This window comes from Lycium ferocissimum, chromosome 8, assembly GCF_029784015.1.
Source record: "Lycium ferocissimum isolate CSIRO_LF1 chromosome 8, AGI_CSIRO_Lferr_CH_V1, whole genome shotgun sequence".
Classification (NCBI taxonomy): Eukaryota; Viridiplantae; Streptophyta; class Magnoliopsida; order Solanales; family Solanaceae; genus Lycium; species Lycium ferocissimum.
Window position 1 is genome coordinate 30,800,185 of NC_081349.1, and position 22,169 is coordinate 30,822,353.

At 37.8% G+C, this 22,169-nt stretch overlaps 1 protein-coding gene across 2 annotated transcripts in view; it reads left to right on the forward strand.

Annotated features, from left to right (window-relative positions):
* LOC132067963 (ultraviolet-B receptor UVR8) overlaps nucleotides 1-22,169 on the forward strand; it is a 48,725-nt gene that overhangs the window by 24,883 nt on the left and 1,673 nt on the right. Inside the window, exons 4-13 of one of the 2 annotated variants that reach the window (XM_059461398.1) lie at nucleotides 3,445-3,504; nucleotides 11,029-11,130; nucleotides 11,280-11,373; nucleotides 11,655-11,697; nucleotides 11,822-11,867; nucleotides 11,960-12,006; nucleotides 12,086-12,188; nucleotides 17,569-17,623; nucleotides 17,743-17,809; nucleotides 18,057-18,107. In XM_059461398.1, the coding sequence (XP_059317381.1) occupies nucleotides 3,445-3,504; nucleotides 11,029-11,130; nucleotides 11,280-11,373; nucleotides 11,655-11,697; nucleotides 11,822-11,867; nucleotides 11,960-12,006; nucleotides 12,086-12,188; nucleotides 17,569-17,623; nucleotides 17,743-17,809; nucleotides 18,057-18,107 (668 nt within the window). The remainder of the gene's footprint in view (nucleotides 1-3,444; nucleotides 3,505-11,028; nucleotides 11,131-11,279; nucleotides 11,374-11,654; nucleotides 11,698-11,821; nucleotides 11,868-11,959; nucleotides 12,007-12,085; nucleotides 12,189-17,568; nucleotides 17,624-17,742; nucleotides 17,810-18,056; nucleotides 18,108-22,169) is intronic. The other variant, XM_059461397.1, reaches the window with a different exon arrangement.

The window sequence follows — 22,169 nt, forward strand, 5'->3', positions numbered from 1 at the left end:
TTAGTAATGGTTAGCCTATTCAACATGTTAACACTAACAAAGGAGACGGAGAGTTTTTGAGGGTGAGGTTCAAATGGACGCTTAGAGACCGAGAGGGGTTTAATTAAACGTGGGTCGGGTCGGGTTATTTACCCGGTTCTAATTTATTATGTGGCATGAATATATTACACGTGGATGGCCACATAAGCGTTTTAATGTGGACCCGCGAGTGATATACACTCGCTCCGGGTCATGAGCTCGGGGATTAATTAAAACCCATTTTGCCAAGTCTAGGGGTGTCTTAAAGTGCAGTAATAGTTTGGGGACGAAAGTTGCAATTCGTGCCAAGTTCGGGGGCGTTTTAGTTACTTAAGCCTAACTTGTATGACTGTGGCATCCAGTATGTAAACATTACTTAGTTGTTGCAAACTATCTTCATCACCTTGTGTGCATTGAGTCCTTGCATCTCCGCATCTGGGTATAAACTAGAAAAAGAATTGCATGAGGACCTCTAGTGTACCTATGGTATATGGCTCCTATTTGGCAGGATGTTATAATGGTAGCTGGTACCAAACCTAACAACTCTATACAAAGAGTGATGAGATATTTGTGTGTAGTTTAATTACATTTGTTTTCAACATATAGACCAATGAGCAGATGGACCCAGGATTTTGACGCATAGGGGGCACCAGTGACCAATGTCTTAATATAGATATGTCAATTATTACTGTGAAAGTTTGGCGTGCTACTCTTTGAAAATTAATAATCATGATAAGTTTATTAGTAAAGTAGTAGTATAAAGTATAAACATCAAAATTGGAAGAAGGAAAATGGGTTTAGAATGGGAAAAAGATTTACTATCTACAAAACAAACTCAACAAAAAATTGCAACAAAATTGCTGCAAGCAAGACTCGAACCCAGGTGTCATACAAGGACCAAAGGGACACAACAACCAATTGCGCTAAAGCAGTGGATATCTCTCAGGGGTCCTTTTAAGTATATACATGTTCTTTAAGGTATATACACCATATATATATATATATATACACTAGCAATACATCGCACGGGCAGAACTTGTCTATTCACTTTAATTAGTCAGTCTTTAAGGTTTGTATTTTGAAAATAACTTTTAAAAACATTCTAATTGTTATTATATACAAAATGTGTTTTATGTACCATCACTTTAGTTGTAATTAAAAGTCTTTGAGATGGAAAGAGTCGGACTTTTTTATCATCATCATGACAATGAAAGTTGTTCATTGATGTAAAAGAAAATTAGTAAGAATATGAGGGAAATTAATAATTTGATTCTAAATTTTTTCTTTTAAATTCTTTAATATTTTATATGTATACCGACAAGTTGATATCCATTTCAATTAAGTAACTATTCAGATCCAAACATAAAAATCATTTTGTTGTAAAAAAAATCAAAATTAGAAAGATATATGTTATATCATTAATCACCAAATTTTAATTCTGAAATGAAAATATAAAGTAGTACATTTTATAAATGTAAAGAAACAATAATCGAGAGGCTGAAAAAAGGAGAGTAAATAAGTAAAGTATTGACAATGAAGGAAAACGGGGATAAATGTCACTCCCTCCTTTTACTTTTACTTGTCGATGTTAACATATCAAGGAAAAAAAATTCTTGTTCTTATTTTACCCTTCACATTAATTATTCATTTTCAAATCATTTTCTAAGGCTGTTGAGACTATATACCAATAAATATGGATATTATGATAAAATATATATTTGATTTATTAATTTTCAAAGAACGTGAAAAGTCAAAAGTGATCAAGTTATGTGTAGGAGCATTAAAATAACTTTTGGTGCAAATTTGCATTGCTATTGTTCGTGCTCTCTTCACGTATAAAGTATTGACAAAGAAGGAAAACGGGGATAATAGAAATAGAAAAGAAGATAAATATAGAATAAAAAAATAGACATATATTTTTAGTAACGTGGCCAAGTAATATGGACGAAGGGAGTACTTCATTTTTATTAATTCTTAAAGAACGTGAAAAGTCAAGTATAGTAATGTGGCCAAGTAATATGGGACGGAAGGAGTACTTCATTTATTAATTCTTAAATAACGTGAAAAGTCAAAAGTGAACAAGTAAAAGTGCACAAAGGAAATAAATGTGTCGGAGAATTAAAATAGAAGTGCACACGTGTATACATGAGAAGAGAATAAATATTCAGTAATATGACATATATCCACGTGAGATTTATTAATTCTCAAAGAATGTGAAAAGTCAAAATGAACAAATTAAAGTGCACGGAGGAAATAAATTTGTGTAGGAGAATTAAAATTGAATTGCATATGTCTATACATGAGAAGAGATTAAATATTTAGCTAGAACACGAAAATCAAAATTGAACAAGTAAAAGTGCACGGAGGAAATAAATGTGTCGGAGAATTAAATTTAAAGTGCATACGTCTATACATGAGAAGAGAATTAAATATTAAGTACTATGACACATGTCTACGTTAATATGGACGAAGGGAGTACTTCATTTTTATTAATTCTTAAAGAACGTGAAAAGTCAAGTATAGTAATGTGGCCATGTAATATGGGATGGAAGGAGTACGTCATTTGTTAATTCTTAAATAACGTGAAATGTCAAAATGAGTAAAAGTGCACGGAGGAAATAAATATGTGTCGGAGAATTAAAATAGAAGTGCACACATGTATACATGAGAAGAGAATAAATATTCAGTACTATGGCATATATCCACGTGGGATTTATTAATTCTCAAAGAATGTGAAAAGTCAAAAGTGAATAAATTAAAGTGCATGGGGGAAATAAATTTGTGTAGGAGAATTAAAATTGAACTACATATATCTATACATGAGAAGAGAATAAATATTCAGCTAGAACACGAAAAGTCAAAAGTGAACAAGTAAAAGTGCACGGAGGAAATAAATGTGTCGGAGAATTAAATTTAAAGTGCATACGTCTATACATGAGAAGGGAATAAATATTAAGTACTATGACACATGTCTACATGGGATATAAAAATAGTTGGATAAAGTGTACAAATTATATAGCTCATGGTACAAGAATTTAATGCGGGTACAATTCGTGAAGCAGTGGGTATAAGGAGGGACTGCTGTGTTCGTCCCTCCATGGCACTTATTATATATAAAAATACGGGGTTTTCCCGAGGTTAGTGAGGGCACGTGACCCCCTCCTAATGGGGTGGGTCTGCCCCTGCCAATGAGGCAAATGGATTGCACTCATCAGTGTTTTTATTTTTTTTTCAATTGTTTAAATATTTTCTTCTCTTTATTTTATTTTTTCTTTTACATTCTAGGTCATTTAGCAGTTTTAGTTTCTTAGCATTCATTCTTTTCTCATAGCCTCTTCATTTTATAGTTCCCCTGATTCTTAAATAGGTGAATCATTTTCATTTAAATATGTTAGCTTCCTATAATAGTCTGTGATTTTATTGCAGTGGATGGAGAACTTTATATGTGGGGGAAGAACACAAATGGTCAGCTTGGCCTTGGAAAGAGTAATAATACCTATGCTCTTGTTATGTTCTTTTTGGCTTCTCCTTAAATCATCTTCATTGCTATTGTTGCCCCCAAACGCACATGCAAGTATACGTGGTCGACAAGTAATAAAATAGTGGATCAAGTATTGTTCCCACGAGGACTTGTGATTAAGTATTCATTAAATTAAACTACTATAAATTATCGAGTCAAGAAAATATGCAAATTGATGTTTGACAATTTTTTTTTTTTTATAAGGTAAGTATTTTATTAACAAATGGGGAAGTCCCTGTTTACAAGCCATATTCCAAAAGGAGGGAATTTACACCAAAATGTGATTCTCAACAAAAGAGATCCAATCCTCTATACAAATAGGGACCTCATAAGTGGACCAAAAGAAAACTAGAAATAACACACTACTTTGCGACTTTACAAAATCTTGCTCCACCCTTTTAAATGGCCTCCTATTTTTCTCTTTCCAAATGAATCACATGATTGCTAAAGGGGTTACCCTCCATGCGCGTGATATTCTCTGCCCCCTTCTCTGGTTCCAACTATGCATAGCCTCTTTCACTGTGCCCGGCATCACCCATTGCGTCCTAAACAAATGACTAACCACCTTGCAATGCAATAAAAGATGACCAACATTTTCGCCTTTACTCTTACACATAAAGCATCAACTGACATGAGTAATCCTCCTCTTCCTCAGATCTTCCGCGTCAAAACCGCACCTCTAGCTGCCAACTATACAAAGAAGCACATTGCTACTAAATTAACTAAAGTCTGAAAATAATTGATCAACACATTTAGGACGATTTGGATTTCAATGGTAGAAATAGTCTAGAGTCATGGGTTTTATCTAACAATCCTGTTGAATTCTTCAATCAATTACTTATAATTTGTTTACGGTTACCAGTTTCAAAAAATTACTTATAATTTGGATTATCAGTTGACAGGGTTAATTTTACTCATAGAAATCTGTCAATTGCTATTTGCCTCTAAATACTTATTTTTCTATGGAATTAGAATTAACAAGAACCCGTTAATATTATCTGTAAAACAATTTAGCAAGACGATTATGTATATTTTTATCTTAGTCGCGAATATGTTCTCTAATTCCTAGGTTCAAGAGCTTTCCCTATTCGATTCTATTGCATTCAAGAATTCCCTTTTTCAAGTTCAATTCAAGATTCATTGGTTGTATCTAATTGTTGGGGAATTCATTGGGGAAACAAAAAACCAACTAACTAAATACAATAAGACATCTAGCTTTGAGCTTAGTTTGGCTAGTTGAGAGACCATTGAAACATCTTGTATTCCTTTCATTCCAAATACTCCAAAAAATTGGCAGCAGGTATCATTTCCAAATTCTTCTTGATGGCGCTGTCAACTTTTCAATGGTTCCAGCTTTTAGAAACTTCCTTGATAGTGTTTGGCATTACCCATCTAAGGACAATAAGGTTGAAAAACATGTCTCATAAATCTGCTATGTCACTATATGACTAGACGAAATATGTGGTGCAACAGGTGGTGCAGCTTGTCGTAGTAACTGAGAGAACAGATCGTCCACGGTAGGAACAGTAGGGCAAGCCAGAATTTGGTCATATGCACCGAGTCAAGTTCAGGAGGTAGCCCAGCAAGTGTCAAAATATGTTCTAAGGCTACTTCAATTGTTTGCTAATATTTGCAGCAACGGGCATCAACTCATTGAACTCTTGCTTCACTGCCTGAACATGTCCAAGATAGGTAGACATAACCAAATCCTTCTTTTTAAGGTTAGTGGACCAGGAAATCACATTATAAAAACGAGGATGTCTTCTGTGTATAACCCACGAGCCTTTTCCCAAACTAGATGCAAGTCTGGAATGGACGAAATAGAGGCATCAACTTTGAATCAATAGATTTCCACAATAGGCTACACAATTAATCATCAAACTTTTCCCATTCTCCCCTTTCCTTTTCATTAATATCCTTAGCTTGTTTAATTAAGTGATCTTGAGCACCTTTTCCCTTGTACCATAATTGAACAGAAGAAGACCCACGCTACTTATAAAAGTTTTTGTGGTGATAGAGTGATTCAAGTTGCTTGAAACTATAGTTTTAGCACCAAAATATCTGATATGAAAGACATGATGATGGTTCAAAAGGAAAATTCAACCAAATATCAAATATATGATGTAGATGCCGCCAGAGTGCTAGCAGTGTCAAAACATAGAGTAAAAATCTGGCTGAGTCGAAAATCTGAGACATAATCGCCGGAAAAAGTTATCAGAATGTGGTGGAATTTTGATGGGTAGGCTCGGACTGAGAAAGCGAGTTCCTGTTAAGAAAACTTCTCTCGAGAGAACTGCCTGGAAGGTAACTCGCATCGGGGCGTGGCTGGATCTCGCCAGATAATTATTCCCTCTTGATGGCTCGTGGGAGGTCCTAGACGGGTGCGAGACTAACTGGGGTTTGGTCTCATGTGGGTTCTGATCCTATTGGTGATAATGGTATATGCGCATTACCCCTGGGAAGAAAGGAAGCCTTGAAACAGTGGTGTAGGTATCAGAAAATTGCTCGGCAAAAGAATCTCTTTTACAATGATTCTTTTCTCACAAAAACGCTCTGATAACATGTGAGAAAAACGAGAAGGAAGCGAAAATGCTGCTTGATTATTTTCTCAAATTATTGGGGTTTAAACAACTATGTTTTATGTCCTAATATAATTACAATGAGAAAATCATATCTGCTATATTTACACTAATTCTAGAATATTCACTGGATTCTAACAGAAGTGCAAAACAAAAATCAAAAAGCAAAAATGTGAATAAACTAGACAGAAGAAAGGAGAATATGGGCTCTGCAGTCTTGCGAGGGCTAGGGAACCTGTTTTCCCTGAAAATGGCATAGGGAAGGAACCTGTCCATGCGAACAGGAGGGTCAGCGAGACTGCTGGCTGGAATTTGACCTCCGGCGACATCGAAATTGGAGGAACTAGGTTGGGGACTGCTCGGAATTGTCCAATTGGGGCTGGGAATGGAGTTTCTGCTGGAAATACCAACTGTAACAGGTTGTGTGCCCAACCGCAGGTTCTCAACAGTCGCTCCACAGCTTTGCCGGCGATGAGAAAAGCACCACTGAAGGCTGGGGCTGGTTCGGAAGCCCAAAACATTGTGATAAATGCTCAAAATGATAATTTGTGTGGTTCTAGCTCAGATAATCAGTTAATGGGTGTTGATGAGCTTGTTTTGGCGTCCAAATCTGATTCTACTTTGACAAAGGCTGCTGGGTGTGCTGATAATCATGAGATTACTGAAGTAGAAGATGAACCCCAACTTTGGCTTTTGTGGAAGGGGAACGAAAGCTTCGAAGTGGGCGGAAGAGAAATACCTTAAGTTTGCAAAGTTCTTGGGGGCTTCTAGCGGGGGGATGGAGGATCAAGTAATTGGCCTATTCTGTTGCATTGATCCTGAGACGACAGGGAATGTCAAACTAGCAGGAGAGAAGCAGTGTACCTATTGAAGAACAAAAGGGGGGAGGTAGTATTGTGGTGTACAAAAGGAGAAATAAGGAGGTGAGGAGGTAGGGAAGGGGTTAAGGAGGGAAAGAATAAAGTAGTGTCTTGATGGATTGCAAAATCATTAGTTGGAGTGGGAGGGGATTGAATGATTCCTAATAAATGGGACATCATTAAAACAGGCTTTAGGGAATGGGGGTGTATGTAATATGTAATCAAGAAACAAAATGAACACTCTGATAGATAGTATTATTAGAAGTGTGTGGGGAGGTAGGTGGGGCGAAGTATGATTATATTCCGGCTAGGGGAAGTGCGGGAGGTATTCTTATTCTTTGGGATGACAGAAAGTTGGAGTGTATCGAGGTTAATAAGGGAGAATTTTGGTTAGGAATGCGGTTTAAAAACTTCGATAATGGAATGGAGTAGGGTTTCAGGGTTATCTATAGAATAGACCTGTAGGGGAGGGTTCAAAGAAGACTTTTTGGGAGGAGTTAGGTGCTGGCATGGGGAAATGGGATATACCTTTTAGGGTGGGGGGGGGGGGTCAATACCATAAGATTCTCGGAAGAGAGTGTTGCGTGTAGGGTGGTGTCGAGGGTCATGGAGGAGTTTTTGGAGTTTATTAACAATTTTTCTCTGATTGATTTGCCATTAACAGGAGCCTATTTCACTTGGTCTAGATCAGAATCAGAGGACTCATCTTCTAAATCGAGACTAGACGGATTTCTAGTGTCTACTTCTTGGGAGGAGTTGGCACCCAATGTGATACAGTTTGATGGAGCAGAAGAAAGCGAATGAGATTTCCTTTTAGATTCGAGAACATGTGGTTGAGTGTAGCTCGTTTCAGGGATAGAGTGGTTGGATGGTGGAGGGGAGGCCTTCTTTTAGGCTTGCCAAGAAGTTAAAATTGCTTCTAAAAGACATAAAGGTATGGAATAAAGAGGTGTTTGGGAGGGTAGGGTGAAAATGAGGGAGATTATGCACGTAATAGGGGAACTTGAGAGGGTGGAAGTGAGGATGGAGCAAGAAGAGAGGGAGAAGGAGAGGAAAGATGTTTGAAAAGGAGTTAGCTGATTTGGCCGTGGCCCAAGAGGTTAGTCGGAGACAAAAATTGAGGGCGTTATGGTTGAAGGAGGGGGGACTCCAATACAATTTTTTTTTCATAGGGTAGCAATTGCAAATAGGAGAAAGAACTACATAGAGTCGGTGGAGGTAAACGGGGTAAACTATATAGGGAAGGAGGAGTAGAGGGAGCAGTTATTGTTTTTTATAAACGTCTATTGAAAGAGAAAGCGGAGTGGAAGCCTTATTTTTTGTGTTTGGGGGGGGGGGGGTGGGTTAGGTCTCAACCAAATAGGGAAAGAGTGCGAGTGGCTAGAAAGAGCAATCGAGGAGAAGGAAGTGAAAAAGGCGGTGGATTGTTGTGAGGGGACAAAGCCCTGGGTCCCGATGGTTTCTCTTTGGTCTTCTTTTGGCCGTGCTGGAATACGGTCAAAATTGATGTGATGGACACAATTAATGAGTTTCAAGCAAGAGGTGAATTCGAGAAAAGCATGAATGCTTCGTTCATCGTCATCATCCCTAAATGGAAGGGAGCTACGAACATGAAGGGCTATAGACCTATTAGTCTAACGGGAAGCATCTATAAGGTTATTTCTAAGGTGCTTTCTATTAGACTTAAGAAGGTGCTAGATAAGACTGTCTCTACTTCACAAAATGCTATTGTGGAGGGTAGACAGATTTTGGATACAACATTGGTGGCAAACGAAGTGGTGGATTCTAGGAGAAAGCAAGAAGTGCCAGGTGTGTTATGCAAACTTGACATTGAAAAGGCCTACAACCATGTGAATTGGAGGTTCCTAGATTCCATTATGCTACAACTGGGTTTGGGGAGAAGTGAAGGAAATGGATTTATTTTTGCATCTCTTCAGTGAGATTTTTACGTGTTGGTTAATGGTAGTCCGTGCGGTTTATTTGGGAGTTCGAGGGGTTTAAGACAAGAAGACCCTCTATCATCGATGTTGTTTATCTTAGTTATGAAAGCTTTGAGTAGGATGATGGATAAAGCTATCTTGGAGGATATTTGAAGGGCTTTAATGCTGCGGTTGGAGGTCTAGGGGCAGCCTCGGTGTCTCACTTGTTGTTTGTGGATGATACCTTGATTTTTTGTGATGCAGTGAGACCCAGTTGGATTATTTAGGCCAAGTCCTTACTTGGTTTCAAGCGGTGTCAGGCCTCAAAATTAATTTGAAGAAGTGTGAGATTATTCCTGTTGAGGAGGCTAATAACATTGGATCTCTTGCGCAAGTATTGAATTGTAGGATTGGGACCCTTCAGACTACCTATCTTAGAGTACCATTAGGTGCTTTGAACAAGGATCAAACGGTGTGGAATCCGGTTATTCAGAAGGTTGAGAAGAGACTACCAGGGTGGCAGAAAAGATACTTGTCCGGAAAAAGATACTTGTCCAAATGTCTTTGTTCCACGCTCTAACCGGTCACCGGATGGGATGACATAGTGCTGAAGTTGATAAATATGGCATTTCGGATGGGGGTTGGAGTTACAAGCTTTGTGGAGAGGAGTGATAGTTGATAAATATGGCATTTCGGATGGGGGTTGGAGAACTAGAGATATCACTTTGCCTTTCGGTTGTGAAGCTCTGAAGCTCTTCATCAAACTAAGGCATAACTATATTTCTGATGCAATTCATAATAGTCGTAGAAGAAACATGGCGTGGGGAGAATCATTAACATTCCCACACGTAAAGAGTTAGTCTTACATACCTTAATTGCTCCTAAACTCGAAGAAAAATCCAATCTTTGGAGAAGAAGCCCAAAAACCTTCACTTGAACCTTTGAGAAGGGTTTTCTAACCTAAGGTTGGTAGCATAGGATTTCACTTAGAATTCATGTATAATCATTAAAATTCACCTAGGAATACATAGGAGGGACTTACCTTGATGTATAAGGATGAGGAGAAGGGAGAATGGTCGTTCTAGGGCTTGAGGATGTGAAGAATGAAGTGAAAAAGCCAAAAAACGAAGTTTTAAAGTTGTTGTCGGGCCTATACTATACCCACTTAAGGCTCATTTTAAGGTCCGTAAATTAGATTTACGGCCCGTAAGTCTCTAATAGTGTGTGTGATTTTTGGGCATTTTTACGGCCAATTTTATGGTCCGTAAACCATTTTAATGGCCCGTAACCTCTGTTGTAAGTCGGTAGAACACTACAACAACAACATAAGTTGGTAGAACACTGTTTAGTGAAATGTCCATAACTTTTTGTATAGAAATCCGTTTGGGCTCCACCACATATGAATCGAAAGGTATTTCAAAGGGCTACAACTTTCATGGCTCCACCATATATGAATCGAAAGGTATTTGAAAGGGCTACAACTTCCATGTTTTAAGTTTTTCTCAAATTCCTTATAGATTTTTCCGTATACTCACTTTAAGTGAGACCTGGTGTAAACTCACTTGAAAACATGCTCCATAGAGTAGCTTCCGACTTTACTTTGCCCAAGGACTCTTCTTATACCTTTTATAGGTTTCAAACACTTCTCACACTTCCCATATTGGTTTCATTATATCCCCATCCTATGGGTTAGCCTTAGCTCGAAGGCACGAGGTGTTACATGTATAGTCGAGTTTCTCTCAGTTGAGGAGTAGTCTCCGTTCCCTTATTTTCTTTTGGGTGCACACAGAAAGTTCCTTTTATTTCTTGACAAGGTAACAAGTCAGAAAGTTCCTTGTTATATAGACAAATTGGCGGAGTTCGTAGAGAATCATATCGTTTTGTAAATTCTCTACCTTTTTGGTATCTCTCTTATATACGGTTGCTGTGGCCATGTTTATGAATGAAAATACACTTACTTGATCAGAAAAAATAACTGACCAAATATGACAAAAAAGATCAAGTAACACAACAAAATCAGACAAAGCAAAAAGATAGTCCACCATATCGTCATCCAATTGACTTGGGCTTAAGGATTTCATTAACTACCATAAATTACTTTATATAACTCAATTTTGTACAATCATCTGCAGAAGCTGCTATGGTACTGTCTATACCCAATAAAGTTGAATGTTTGAACGGAGTCACAATCAAAATCATTTCCTTAGGTTTCGAACACTCAATTGCTGTAACAGGTATGAGATCTAATTTGTAAAATGCTTCTTTACATAATAAAAATCCAGGATCAAATATGTTATTCTGCTATTAGTGCCTGTTAAGGAAAAAAAAATGTTTAGTGACCATTGTCTTCGTGTCATCACCGTGTTATATTTTTTCTGGCCAGACAAAGGTGAGACTTTGAGTTGGGGTGGGGGACGATCAGGAAGACTTGGTCATGGACATCAATCAAGCATTTTTGGACTCTTAAAAAGTGACAGGTTAAGTAGATGGTTAATAATCCTCTGCATTTTGCATGAATTGATTTCTTTTTTCTGGTATTATGAATTAGTATCAACATTATTCTTACTCTTGTTTGATGATTTACTCTTGTGCAAAATTAATTACAAATTGGGTTATTTAATGAATAAATGGGTCTTCTCATATTCTCGGATAAGAGAGGATGCCATCAGTGATAGCAAACTCTTCTACTTTATCATGTACTTTGCATCTGTTTCTTCTTCCCTTTGAACAATTGATCTTTTCTTGTCTTTGAAAACAGTGAATACACACCTCGACTTATTAAGGAACTTGAGGGGTTGAAGGTACTGGCATCTGCGATGTCTTAAAGTTTCAATTATAGACTTCTCTCTTCAGGCTGTCAAGAGTTTTTTATACATGCTTCATAGCTGCTGGTTTATTTTGACAATTCTAGTTATGTGTAAATAGGTTAAGAATGCGGCTGCTGGAATGTTGCATTCTCTCTGCATCAGCGGTAACTCTTTGTGATTTGCCAAAAGCACTTTGATCAGTTGATGTTAAAGAAAGGCCTCCATTTTATTTTTTATCCTTTTTATTATGCCACAGAGAATGGATCAGTACATTTTTTTGGTGAAAGAGCAAATAAGAAATTGGTAAATATCTATATACTAGCATCATGCAACTTTTCTTTTATTTACATTGGGTGACGTCCACTTTTATTTAAAATTTCAGGGCTATAGTGAAGCATCGAATAATTCGGTACCATCTATGGTAGATGAACTTCCATATTCTGAAAAGGCTGCATGTGGAGGCTATCATACCTGCGTTATTACAGGTAATTTATCTGGTTGAATATCCGCTTGATTTCTATCTTTGAGAAACAACAAATTGAGTATTTGAGCCCTAAATCTGAAATGATCTATATTTGGTGAAACAAATGTTGGTGTAGGATTATTGTCATAGTTAAACTAAGTTGGCATAAATGAGAGGTTTATCTAGTCTTACGCACAGTTTTTATGCTTACATTTCCACTTTGTCATGCACCAAAACCTTGGTGGACGGACCCAGTGTCTTAACTTTGACCCTGCGAACCAACCTTATATGACTTATGAACATAATTCATGCATGAGCGGAAATATAAATTTCTTATGAAACATTTTTTTTTTCCTTTTCGTAAAACACTTTTCTTCCGTAAAACGCCTTCTTTTCATAGACTTGCGAAATTACATATACGAAATAGTAAATGATGTATGTCATATGAGGCCTCAAATAGGAATGACAACGACATATCCATACCCACTATGTCTATGGAGCCTCTATGTCAATTGAATAAAAGAAATGTTAGTGACGAGGCTTCAGCAATGCCAAAAAAGAATACCAATATGTGTATCTAACAAAAGAACGCCCTGAACATGAAGTGGGGCTCACCAAGATAGGATAAGGGAGGTACCTAGCAAAGACTGTGCCGTCCTGAGGAAGAGATGTGAGTACATAACGATGATTGCTCATATGCATCATAAGCTTCTCACATAAAATGGAACAAGAACATATAGTATGAAAGGGTAAAATGCAATTTAAAGTAATAACCATATCGTTTATTTCATAAAGCATATAAGACTTTAAGCTTTAAACAAACTATACTTATTATCTTTGGTTGGAGTCCCTAATCATTGACATAAACATTACCCACCATGTGTACCTCATGGTGATCCGACCTTTAGCCCGAGATGAATTTGGCGTATCACCATAATGTCGTATGAATATTGACAGATTTGCTAGCAAGAACATAACCCAATCAAGGGTGACTATCTAATAACCCAAATCAACTGGTACGACCATAGTCCTACAACAGTACATGTAGCTCCGAGTATTTGATCCTCTTTTGCAAGTACCTTTTTAGTTGACTTAAGAATATTCCCAAAACATTTCCTTTCATTTGGCACATTTGGCCATAAATTATTAGCTTTAAGTGTGGTTTAATAGCCACATTTCATTCTTAAACACTTAATAATCATTAACATTTGTCATTTGAGAAACTATAAAGTCATATTCAATTTCCTTTGAAAACGTAATACTAAAGTCATTATCATTTAAACCTTTGAAGCGTTTAAAGTCATATGAAGCATAAATAATTTAAGTCATAAACATTTGAGGTAAAACATGGATAGCTTATAACTACTTGTCGCCCACAATAATACACTAACAATTTAGAAGACATTTCGTCACACAATCATGTTTTAGAAGGCATGCAATTTCGGGAAACAATCTATGGAAGGGTTCATCTCAACATACCTTCAATGTTCTTCTAGCTAACAATTGTTTATAGTATCTCAACCGAATCGACAAGAATTAATCTGCAAGTCACAATGGATACTAGTCGTCAATAACCCATTGGGTTCTTTATAAGTTCAATTCATGTCATAAAGAGACGCGTAGGTTTCCCCTCAAAATATCCCATGTCCGCAGCGGCAGACTTGCTCGCGGCTGCGTACTCGCTCCTGTGGCAAAATCTTCACAGAGGCGGACCAAGGTCAAACTACTAGTCTTTTGCTATTGCGGGCATCCTCTCGCTGAAGCGCCTCCGCAAGGGCGGGAGCTCCTTCGCACCTGCGGGAACACCAGAAACAGCAAAAATCTGGTTTTTGACTCTCATCACCCGAAGTCTCAAGACCTCTCCGGAACCTCCCCGATACAAACGAAATATGCAGACACATGTAAAAATGCGCTACGAACACGCGCTCGCATCCCCGGAATTCCCAAAAGAGGTCTCATTGACCAAGTCAACCCCAAACGGGCAAAAATCAACGTTCCAACCAAATGACCGAAGTGCCCTCAGACCCTCTGGAACTGAACCAAACACTCAAACAGCCTATATTCGACGTTCCGAAGCTAACGGAACCGACAAAATTCCCTAAATGACACAAATACCCCCGATGATGCCTAAAGCCAACCTAACACTTAAAGATTCTTCAACTTAGCAATTTTCCAACTTTAGATATTTCGGATATCTTGGGAGTTGTGCCAACCTCACCCACTACACAACAATCCGAAACAAGCAAAGGGACAGGTTCACAAGGGAAAAATAGGAAAAAAGGAGAAAACAACCAAAACGACCTAGGTCATTACAAGTAAGCTGTTGGAATGAGCTACAGACCTGGACGCACGGAAATTGAGGTTTTTTGTGTAGAAATTGAGCTGTGTGCGTAGCTGAGGCTTTTTACGTGTAGGAACTGTTCCCCACGCATAGCTTTGGCTTGGGGTGCGTGGCTACGCATGTCTCGTGTAGCTGCTCTGCTACCCTTCAGTAAAAAACGTCATAACTCCTTGTAGATATGGCCAAATAACCACTGGTTTGAAGCGTTGGAATACTAGACTCAAAGGCCTTTAATTTGATAGGTAATTCACCACATAACTCTTAATATCTTAGATGGTCTGCTCGTTTAATGTTTGGTTATGTGCAAGCTTAGTTGAAACTTTAATCCGTTGCGTAGTTTCAAACGTTGTTTGGCTATAGGTCTCTCCTTAGACCCTAAATCACTTCCAATACACCTCCTACACTCAGTATCATGTTCAAGTAGTGTAATATACTTGTAGCATCCTTGGCACATAAAAGGTTAAATATAATCATTGTTGGCGCACTTTAAGATCTTAAAACCTTATGAAATTTTCGGGATCACCACACTTTTTTGTGGCTGTCCTTTTATGTCGACATCAGAATATGTATCTATTTTGTGTGGAAAAAAACAAAAATCTAGTTTGTTGCTCTACAAGTTCAATGCTTGACAATTAATTAATACTTTAAATCCGATAATAATGCATGCTAGGCCAACTTTAGTAGGTTGTCTGCATCTGTTAGGGTGTACAAGGTAGTTGTAAAACTTGGAGATTGTAATCGACATCTTAACTATGAATGTTTAAGCAGTTTAGAGCAATTATTTTGCTTAAGCGACTTTAAACACGAGCAACTATTGATCTTGTCAAAAAAATATGAGCAATTATTGAACACAATACAGAGCTATTGTGTGTTCGGTATGGAGGAAAATGTTTTCTGGATACTGTTTTCCAATTTTCTCATGTTCGTTTGGTCAAAAATTTTAGAAAACATTTCACCCCTCCACCAGCCACCGCACCCCCACCCCCACCCCCACCTCCCCCCCCCCTCGAATTTCTATTTCATATATTTTTTTTAATACTTTTATAATAAAAGGAAAAAAAATTCTTTACAACCCACCCCACTCTAACACCCCCCCCCCCGGGGTCGGGTCCCGATCAAATTTTCTCTTTCATATATACTATTTTACTTCTATAAAATATTGTAAGGGTTGGGGTGGGGTGGGTGGTGGTGAGTTTTGGGGGTGGGTACAAGGGGTGCGGGTGGGTGGATATTATCTGAAAAATATTTTCCACTAACCAACTGAACATGAGAAAATAAGTATGAAATTCTCTTATTTTTCAAGAACATATTTTCCATGGAAAACATTGTAAGAAAGTGATTGAGTACTCTGTTAAATTTAAATGTAAAGGTGGTTGAGCTATGTTGGGTTGTCTTAGAAGGTTTCCCCAACGGAGGAACCACTAGGTTTCTAAAGAGAATCAAATTTTATGTCCATGATATACGTTAAGTGTATGTAAAAGACGTGCAATCTGGAACTTATTCATCCAAGTTAAACATACTTCCTTAGTCCCAATTTATGTCATGGTGTTGACTGGGTGCAGAGTTAAAGAATGTTTGGAAGACTTTTGAAGCAAGCCATGGATATTTGTGTGGCTATAAATCAATGTCTTTAAGGGTAAAGTGGGAAGTTTAAAGTTAAATTTTTAATAAAGGTATCATTCTCTTTGGGGCTGTCTAAAAAGAAAAGAGTGTCATATAAACTGGATATAGGAGTATGTAAGTTTGGGCTTTCAATTTACTGTATTTTATAAGTTAACGGACGTATATTAGTATTCTTACGACGTAGCTGCAATTTTCCTTCATGTTACCTTGGTCTCTTTGGTGTTTTAATGGTTTCTTCTAGATAAAAGCATCCAGAAAATTATATCTAAAACAAGTAAATAAATTGATTTTATATGGAAGAGGGATTCTCTATCTAGTAGATTGCACTGCCTGCCTTTAAGTCCCTGCATGGCACAAGGATAGTTAACCCAAGTGCAGCTGTTTTCTGCAATGACTTCATTTAGTTCAGTTGAGAAATAGAAGCAATTGAATAGCTTCTCATCTGAATAGAAGTAGGGAATAATTAGATGGTACATTAAATGTTAAAGACCAAAGTTGGACATTTTAAAAGTATCTTCTTGTGTGAACCTCAATTAATCCACTGGGTACTTGCTATCTCTCACCAGAACAGGTTCCGGGTACTTACCTGTCACCAGAACAGGTACCGGGTAACTCTACCTACCAAGACTTAGGCAGACGGGAAGGGTTTAATCCTTGTATCTTCCTTTGCTTCTATGGGAGATAGCCAAGCAGAACTGACCATAAATTCGTTTTGCCTCGTTGTATACTCTATCCTTTACCTTGCAAGGATGGTATTTTGAGTAGTTATCAAGAGAGAGTTGAATGCTCTACCTTCTTCCTTAAGAGAGCAAGGGAAGAAGGGCCAGAAAGCTGGAGCCAAATTATGGCGATTTGAAGGGACCCAAATCTGGCTTTGTTTTTTTCTTTTTAAGTTCGAGCTTTCCTGTTCTTATATTGAATTATAAGATCTTTCATGTTCTAAAGGAGAAGTTGCTCTCCTTTGTTTTATTTTAGTATCCCACTCAGGTTGAGGGAAGGAGTTGTTTTTTCCTTACATGGTATTGAGAATGCTCGTCTCATAAGCTAGCATTTGAGATTTAGGCCCAAGATCTATTTTCTTAACATAGTATCAAAGCAAGACCCATCCTTATTCTTGGTTACCTAATGTTGGGCCTTCATTTTATGTGTTCAAGCACCAGATGTCCAGTCCTGGGCATGCAGGGTAAATATCTCACATTGATGTAGGGAATAGGTGGTTGTTTCCTTATATGAAATTGGGTAATCCTTGCCTCATGAGCTAACTTTGGTTGTTGAGTTAGGCCCAACATGAATTTTGTTAATAATTTTCTTGATGTTTGACCTCGAATGAGGCAATTTAAATATATGTTGTTGCATGAGATCAAGTGCATTATTTGGAACAAAAGGCTACTTTTTTTGTAAGCTTTAACTTTTGTATTTACTCAGTTTTTGTTCGTAGGTGGCCGAGAACTGTACGTGTGGGGCACCAATGAAAATGGGTGTCTTGGTATTGGGTACTCTTTTATTGCATTGCTTGATAGTTGAATTTGTTGGATGGTAGAGTCATCCTAATGGATTCTCTTTTTCATTTTTTTAATTTTTATGGTGTACTTTTGGTGTTTGCTTATGTCAGTTCTACAGATGTCGCTCATACACCTGAAAGAGTTGAAGGACCATTTTTGAGGCATTCAGTATCTGAGGTTTGTTTTTCCATATAGAATTTCTTTCCAATTTTTTGGTGAACGCATTGCTTTGCATACCTATTCCTATCTGAAGTGTAATAAGGTGCATAAAGTAGGTAAAGAAAGGATACATATGCAATTGCGAAGATCATGTATTGAGAAAATGCAACCTACTATATGTTATTACTAGCAAACTCTATCGGAGGGGTTTGATTGGTTTGAAAAGATTATGACAGTCATAAATCTTACCTTGTTGTGTTGACAGGTATCCTGTGGTTGGAAGCATACGGCTGCAATTTCTGGTACAACAATCATAGTAAATTTAACTTGCATATGTTTGCTGTTTTGCATAGATGCTAATAAACGTCTTTGTGTTTGTTCCCCGTCTTGAAAGCTATTGATGTTATACTTGCATTCTCCATACTCTTCCACTTAACCAACAGTTCTTTTACTGAATTTTCTGAATTGTGTTGCAAACAAGCATATACTTCCTTTGGGAATTAAGTTCCCTCTTTCTAATCTAGCAACCTCAATCCCCAAAAGGTACTGCAATTTCTCTAGATCTTTGATCTCAAATTCTTGTTCTAACAACTCCTTTAATTGGATCATCTCTTTGTCATTTCCTGACATTACTATGTTGTCAATGTAACCGATAAAAAGAGTGAATTTACCCCCTTTTGATGTCTTATGAAGAGGGTGTGATCGGCATTGCTTTGTTGGTGACCGAAAGAGACCACCGCTTTAGAGAATCTGTCAAACCAAGCTTTTGGGGATTGCTTCAATCCATACAAGGTTGTTCAGTCTGCACATCTTTCCCAGACTTTGTTCAGTATCAAATCCACTCCATAAAGAAATGCATTCTCAACTGCTGTAAATCCATCAAGATTAACTGCCCATGACAAAAGTATTTTGATATTGTTCATCTTTGCAACAAGGGCAAGCTCTCGTGATAATCAACTCCATAAGTTTGTGTGAATCCCTTAGCCACCAATATCGCTTGGAATTTTTCGATCAACCCACCAGCTTTATATTTCCCAGCGAAGACTCATTTGCAACTTATTAACTTCTTTGTCTCACGGTGAAGTGACAAGTTTGCAAGTCTCATTTCTTTGTAGTGCCTTCATTTCTTCAATCATAGTTTGCTTCCGTTTAGGATCTGCAAAAGCTTCCCTCTAATTTTGGGGAAGAAACACAAAAGAGATAGATTAGGCAAAGGCTCTATAGGAAGGAGATGAGGAACGATAGGAGACAAATTTAGATAAAAGATGTTTGATACAAGATTTGACTCCTTTTCTATGAGTAATAGAAAAATCTAGGTCTTTCAGGAACACAATTTTGTGCACTAGTAAATGAAAAACTTGTTTGATGAATTATCCCATTAAACACCAGATAGACACCAAATCTTTTATCCATGTAATTTGTGCCATTGTCAATTCGCAAGATTTTATCTTAGCCTCAATTGAGTATAAGTCATTTTCTGAAATAGATGAAAGCAACAGAAAACCTCACCATTTGCCTTTAACAGATACACCCAAATTCATCCTAGTGCAATAAGCAATAAAGGTAGCAAACTATCGATTTTCAGACAAAGAAACTGTTTTGAGTAGGATTCCATCAAAATGAATAATCATAAAAGGAGTCACAACAACAACAACAACATACCCAGTATAATCCCACAAGGTGGGGTCTAGGAAGGGTAGAGTGTACGCAGACCTTACCCCTACCTTGGGAGGTGGGGAGGCTGCTCCGATAGACCCTCGGCTCAAGAGAAGGTGCCAAGACAACAATAATAATAGGCAGTAATAACAACATATAATAAGATAAATGCAGTTAATGAAAGAAAGAAAGAAATAAATAAACCAACAAGTTATAATAGAGATCTAAAAAAATAAGCGAAAGAATAAAGATAATAATACTCCTAGTACGGAAAGAAATCCTTGCGGCCTCCTACTAGCCCTCTACCCTGATACTTGACCTCCACACCCTTCTATCAAGGGTCATGTTCTCGATAAGCTGAAGTTGTGCCATATCCTGCGGAATCACCTCTTCCTTGGACTTCTTTGACTTACCCCTCCCTCACCTCAGGCCCACCATTACCATCCTCTCACACCTCCTCACTGTCGCATCAGCGCATCTCCTCTGCACATGGCCGAACCATCTCAACCTTCCTTCCCTCATCTTCTCCACTACGGTGCCACACCTACCTTGTCCCGAATCACTTCGTTCTGAATCGTATCTCTCCTGGTATGCTCGCACATCCATCTCAGCATTCCCATCTCTGCTACCTTCATCTTCTGGACATGAGCTTTCTTCACTGACCAGCACTCCGTCCCATACAACGTAGTCGGTCTAACCACCACTTTGTATAACCTTCCCGTAAGTCTAGGCGGCACCTTCTTGTCACATAACACACTTGATGCGAGCTTCCATTTCATCGATCCTGCTCCAATACGATGAGTGACGTCATCATCAATCTCACCATTTCCTTGGATGGTCAACCCCAGGTGCTTAAAACTTTCTTTCTTGGGGATGACCTGAGTATCAAGCCGCACGTCCTCGTCATCTACAAGTATCACGTCACACGTCACCGAACTTGCACTCCAGTACGTCTTAGTCTAACTTTCGAAACCTTTCGGCTCGGAGTTTGTCGAAACCTTTCGACTCCGGAGTTTGTCTCCAAACCTCCAACCTCGCATTAACACCGCTTTGCGACTTGTCAATCAGCACAATTTCTTCGACTCCGGGGTTTGTCTCCAAACCTCCAACCTCGCATTAACACCGCTTTGCGTCTTGTCAATCAACACAATGTCATCTGCAAATAACACGCACCATGTAAAAAGAGTAGTGCTTCTATTATCAAACATGTCCACGATGATCACGATACAACAACTTAGTTCTTTGGTGATGGAGCTAACATATAACATGTAGAGGAAACTCAGGTACATGAAGAATGGATTATCTTCATGATAATGTAATATCGGGGGTGCATAGTATCAAAGTCATGTCATAACAAGTGAATTCTAGGAATCCCATAAATCTTCTTTTCTTTCTTTTTTTTTGAGGTAAAGGTAACTAAAAGACACAAGAATCCCATAAATCATCATCAGATGCAGTAGGCTGATTATTCTCTCCATTAATATAACCAAGCAGTTTTCTAGATTTAATATAGAGCGAACAAAATCTTGACCGCGCAAGATATATAGCAGCCATTTTAGTTTCACATTAGTGATTTGTGGAAGAGAATTATTTCCATTGGTTTCGTGTCCCCCTTAATTTTAATAGGACTTCAAATCAGAAAATAGAATTTCCTATAATTCTAGAAGGGAATTATCTTCAAATCAATCCGCCAGAGAAGAAAACTGGAAAAAATTGCTGGACAAATCTATCTCCCCGAAACCTTAGCTTCGGTGATCGACAAAATCTGAAACTTGGTGGGTAGGCTCGGAGTTGACAAGCGAACCCAAGCAAGAAAGAATCTCGTAAAGATTCTGCTGATCTGCAGATAGCTTCAAGGAGGAAGAAAACTTGACCTCTTTTTGAAAGGCAAAAAAAAAAAAAAAAAAAAAAAAAAAAAAAAAAAAAAAAAAAAAGAGAACCTTAACGTTGCAACGGAGTAAAACTCACCTCAAAAGGCATCAACGGCTCTGATACCATGTAAATTTTGAGAAAGAAGAAAAGGTTTCTTTGTATTTCAGTATGTAAAGGAGGGTTTCATGAAGGGTATTTATACAAGTGAATCCTAACCAATTAAGGAAAAGACAATCAATTACAATAAAAGAAAATATTTTTTTCCTATAATTACGCTATGAAGAAGAAAAATATAGTCTCATGAAATCATACTGATTGATTAGCACCATCAACATTGTCTATCTCAAACATATTCCTTGTGAATAACTTATTCTTGAAGATGATGGTAGGGAGATAAGTGGAGTGGAAACTATTAATTAGATGTAAGATGATGAACAATAAAATCTGAAATTCTCTGCCTTCTTTTTTATCAAACTCTACTGAAACTCATTGAAGCTATTTTTAGCTTTAACATGGATCATGGTTGTGCAGACTTACAAATGGTACAAGTAGCATTCATGGAAGATAGAACCTCAGATGTTAGGGAACTCTTAAACTTTTTATGGAAAACAAATTATTGAATATTGGAATGAAATGGACTCAAATGAAGCGGAATGAATGCTTGGGGATAGAGATGTTCATTGTTGCTTAAGACCATGATTGTACTCTCTTCATCAAACAAAATTCGAATTTGAACAACTATCTCCAGAGCATCTTCATAGCTGGTTGACCCCCGAAAGGTCGAACTTTGAGAGCTGACCTCTTTGATTCCTTACTCTTCATGTCTTACTAATGAAACAATACATCAAAT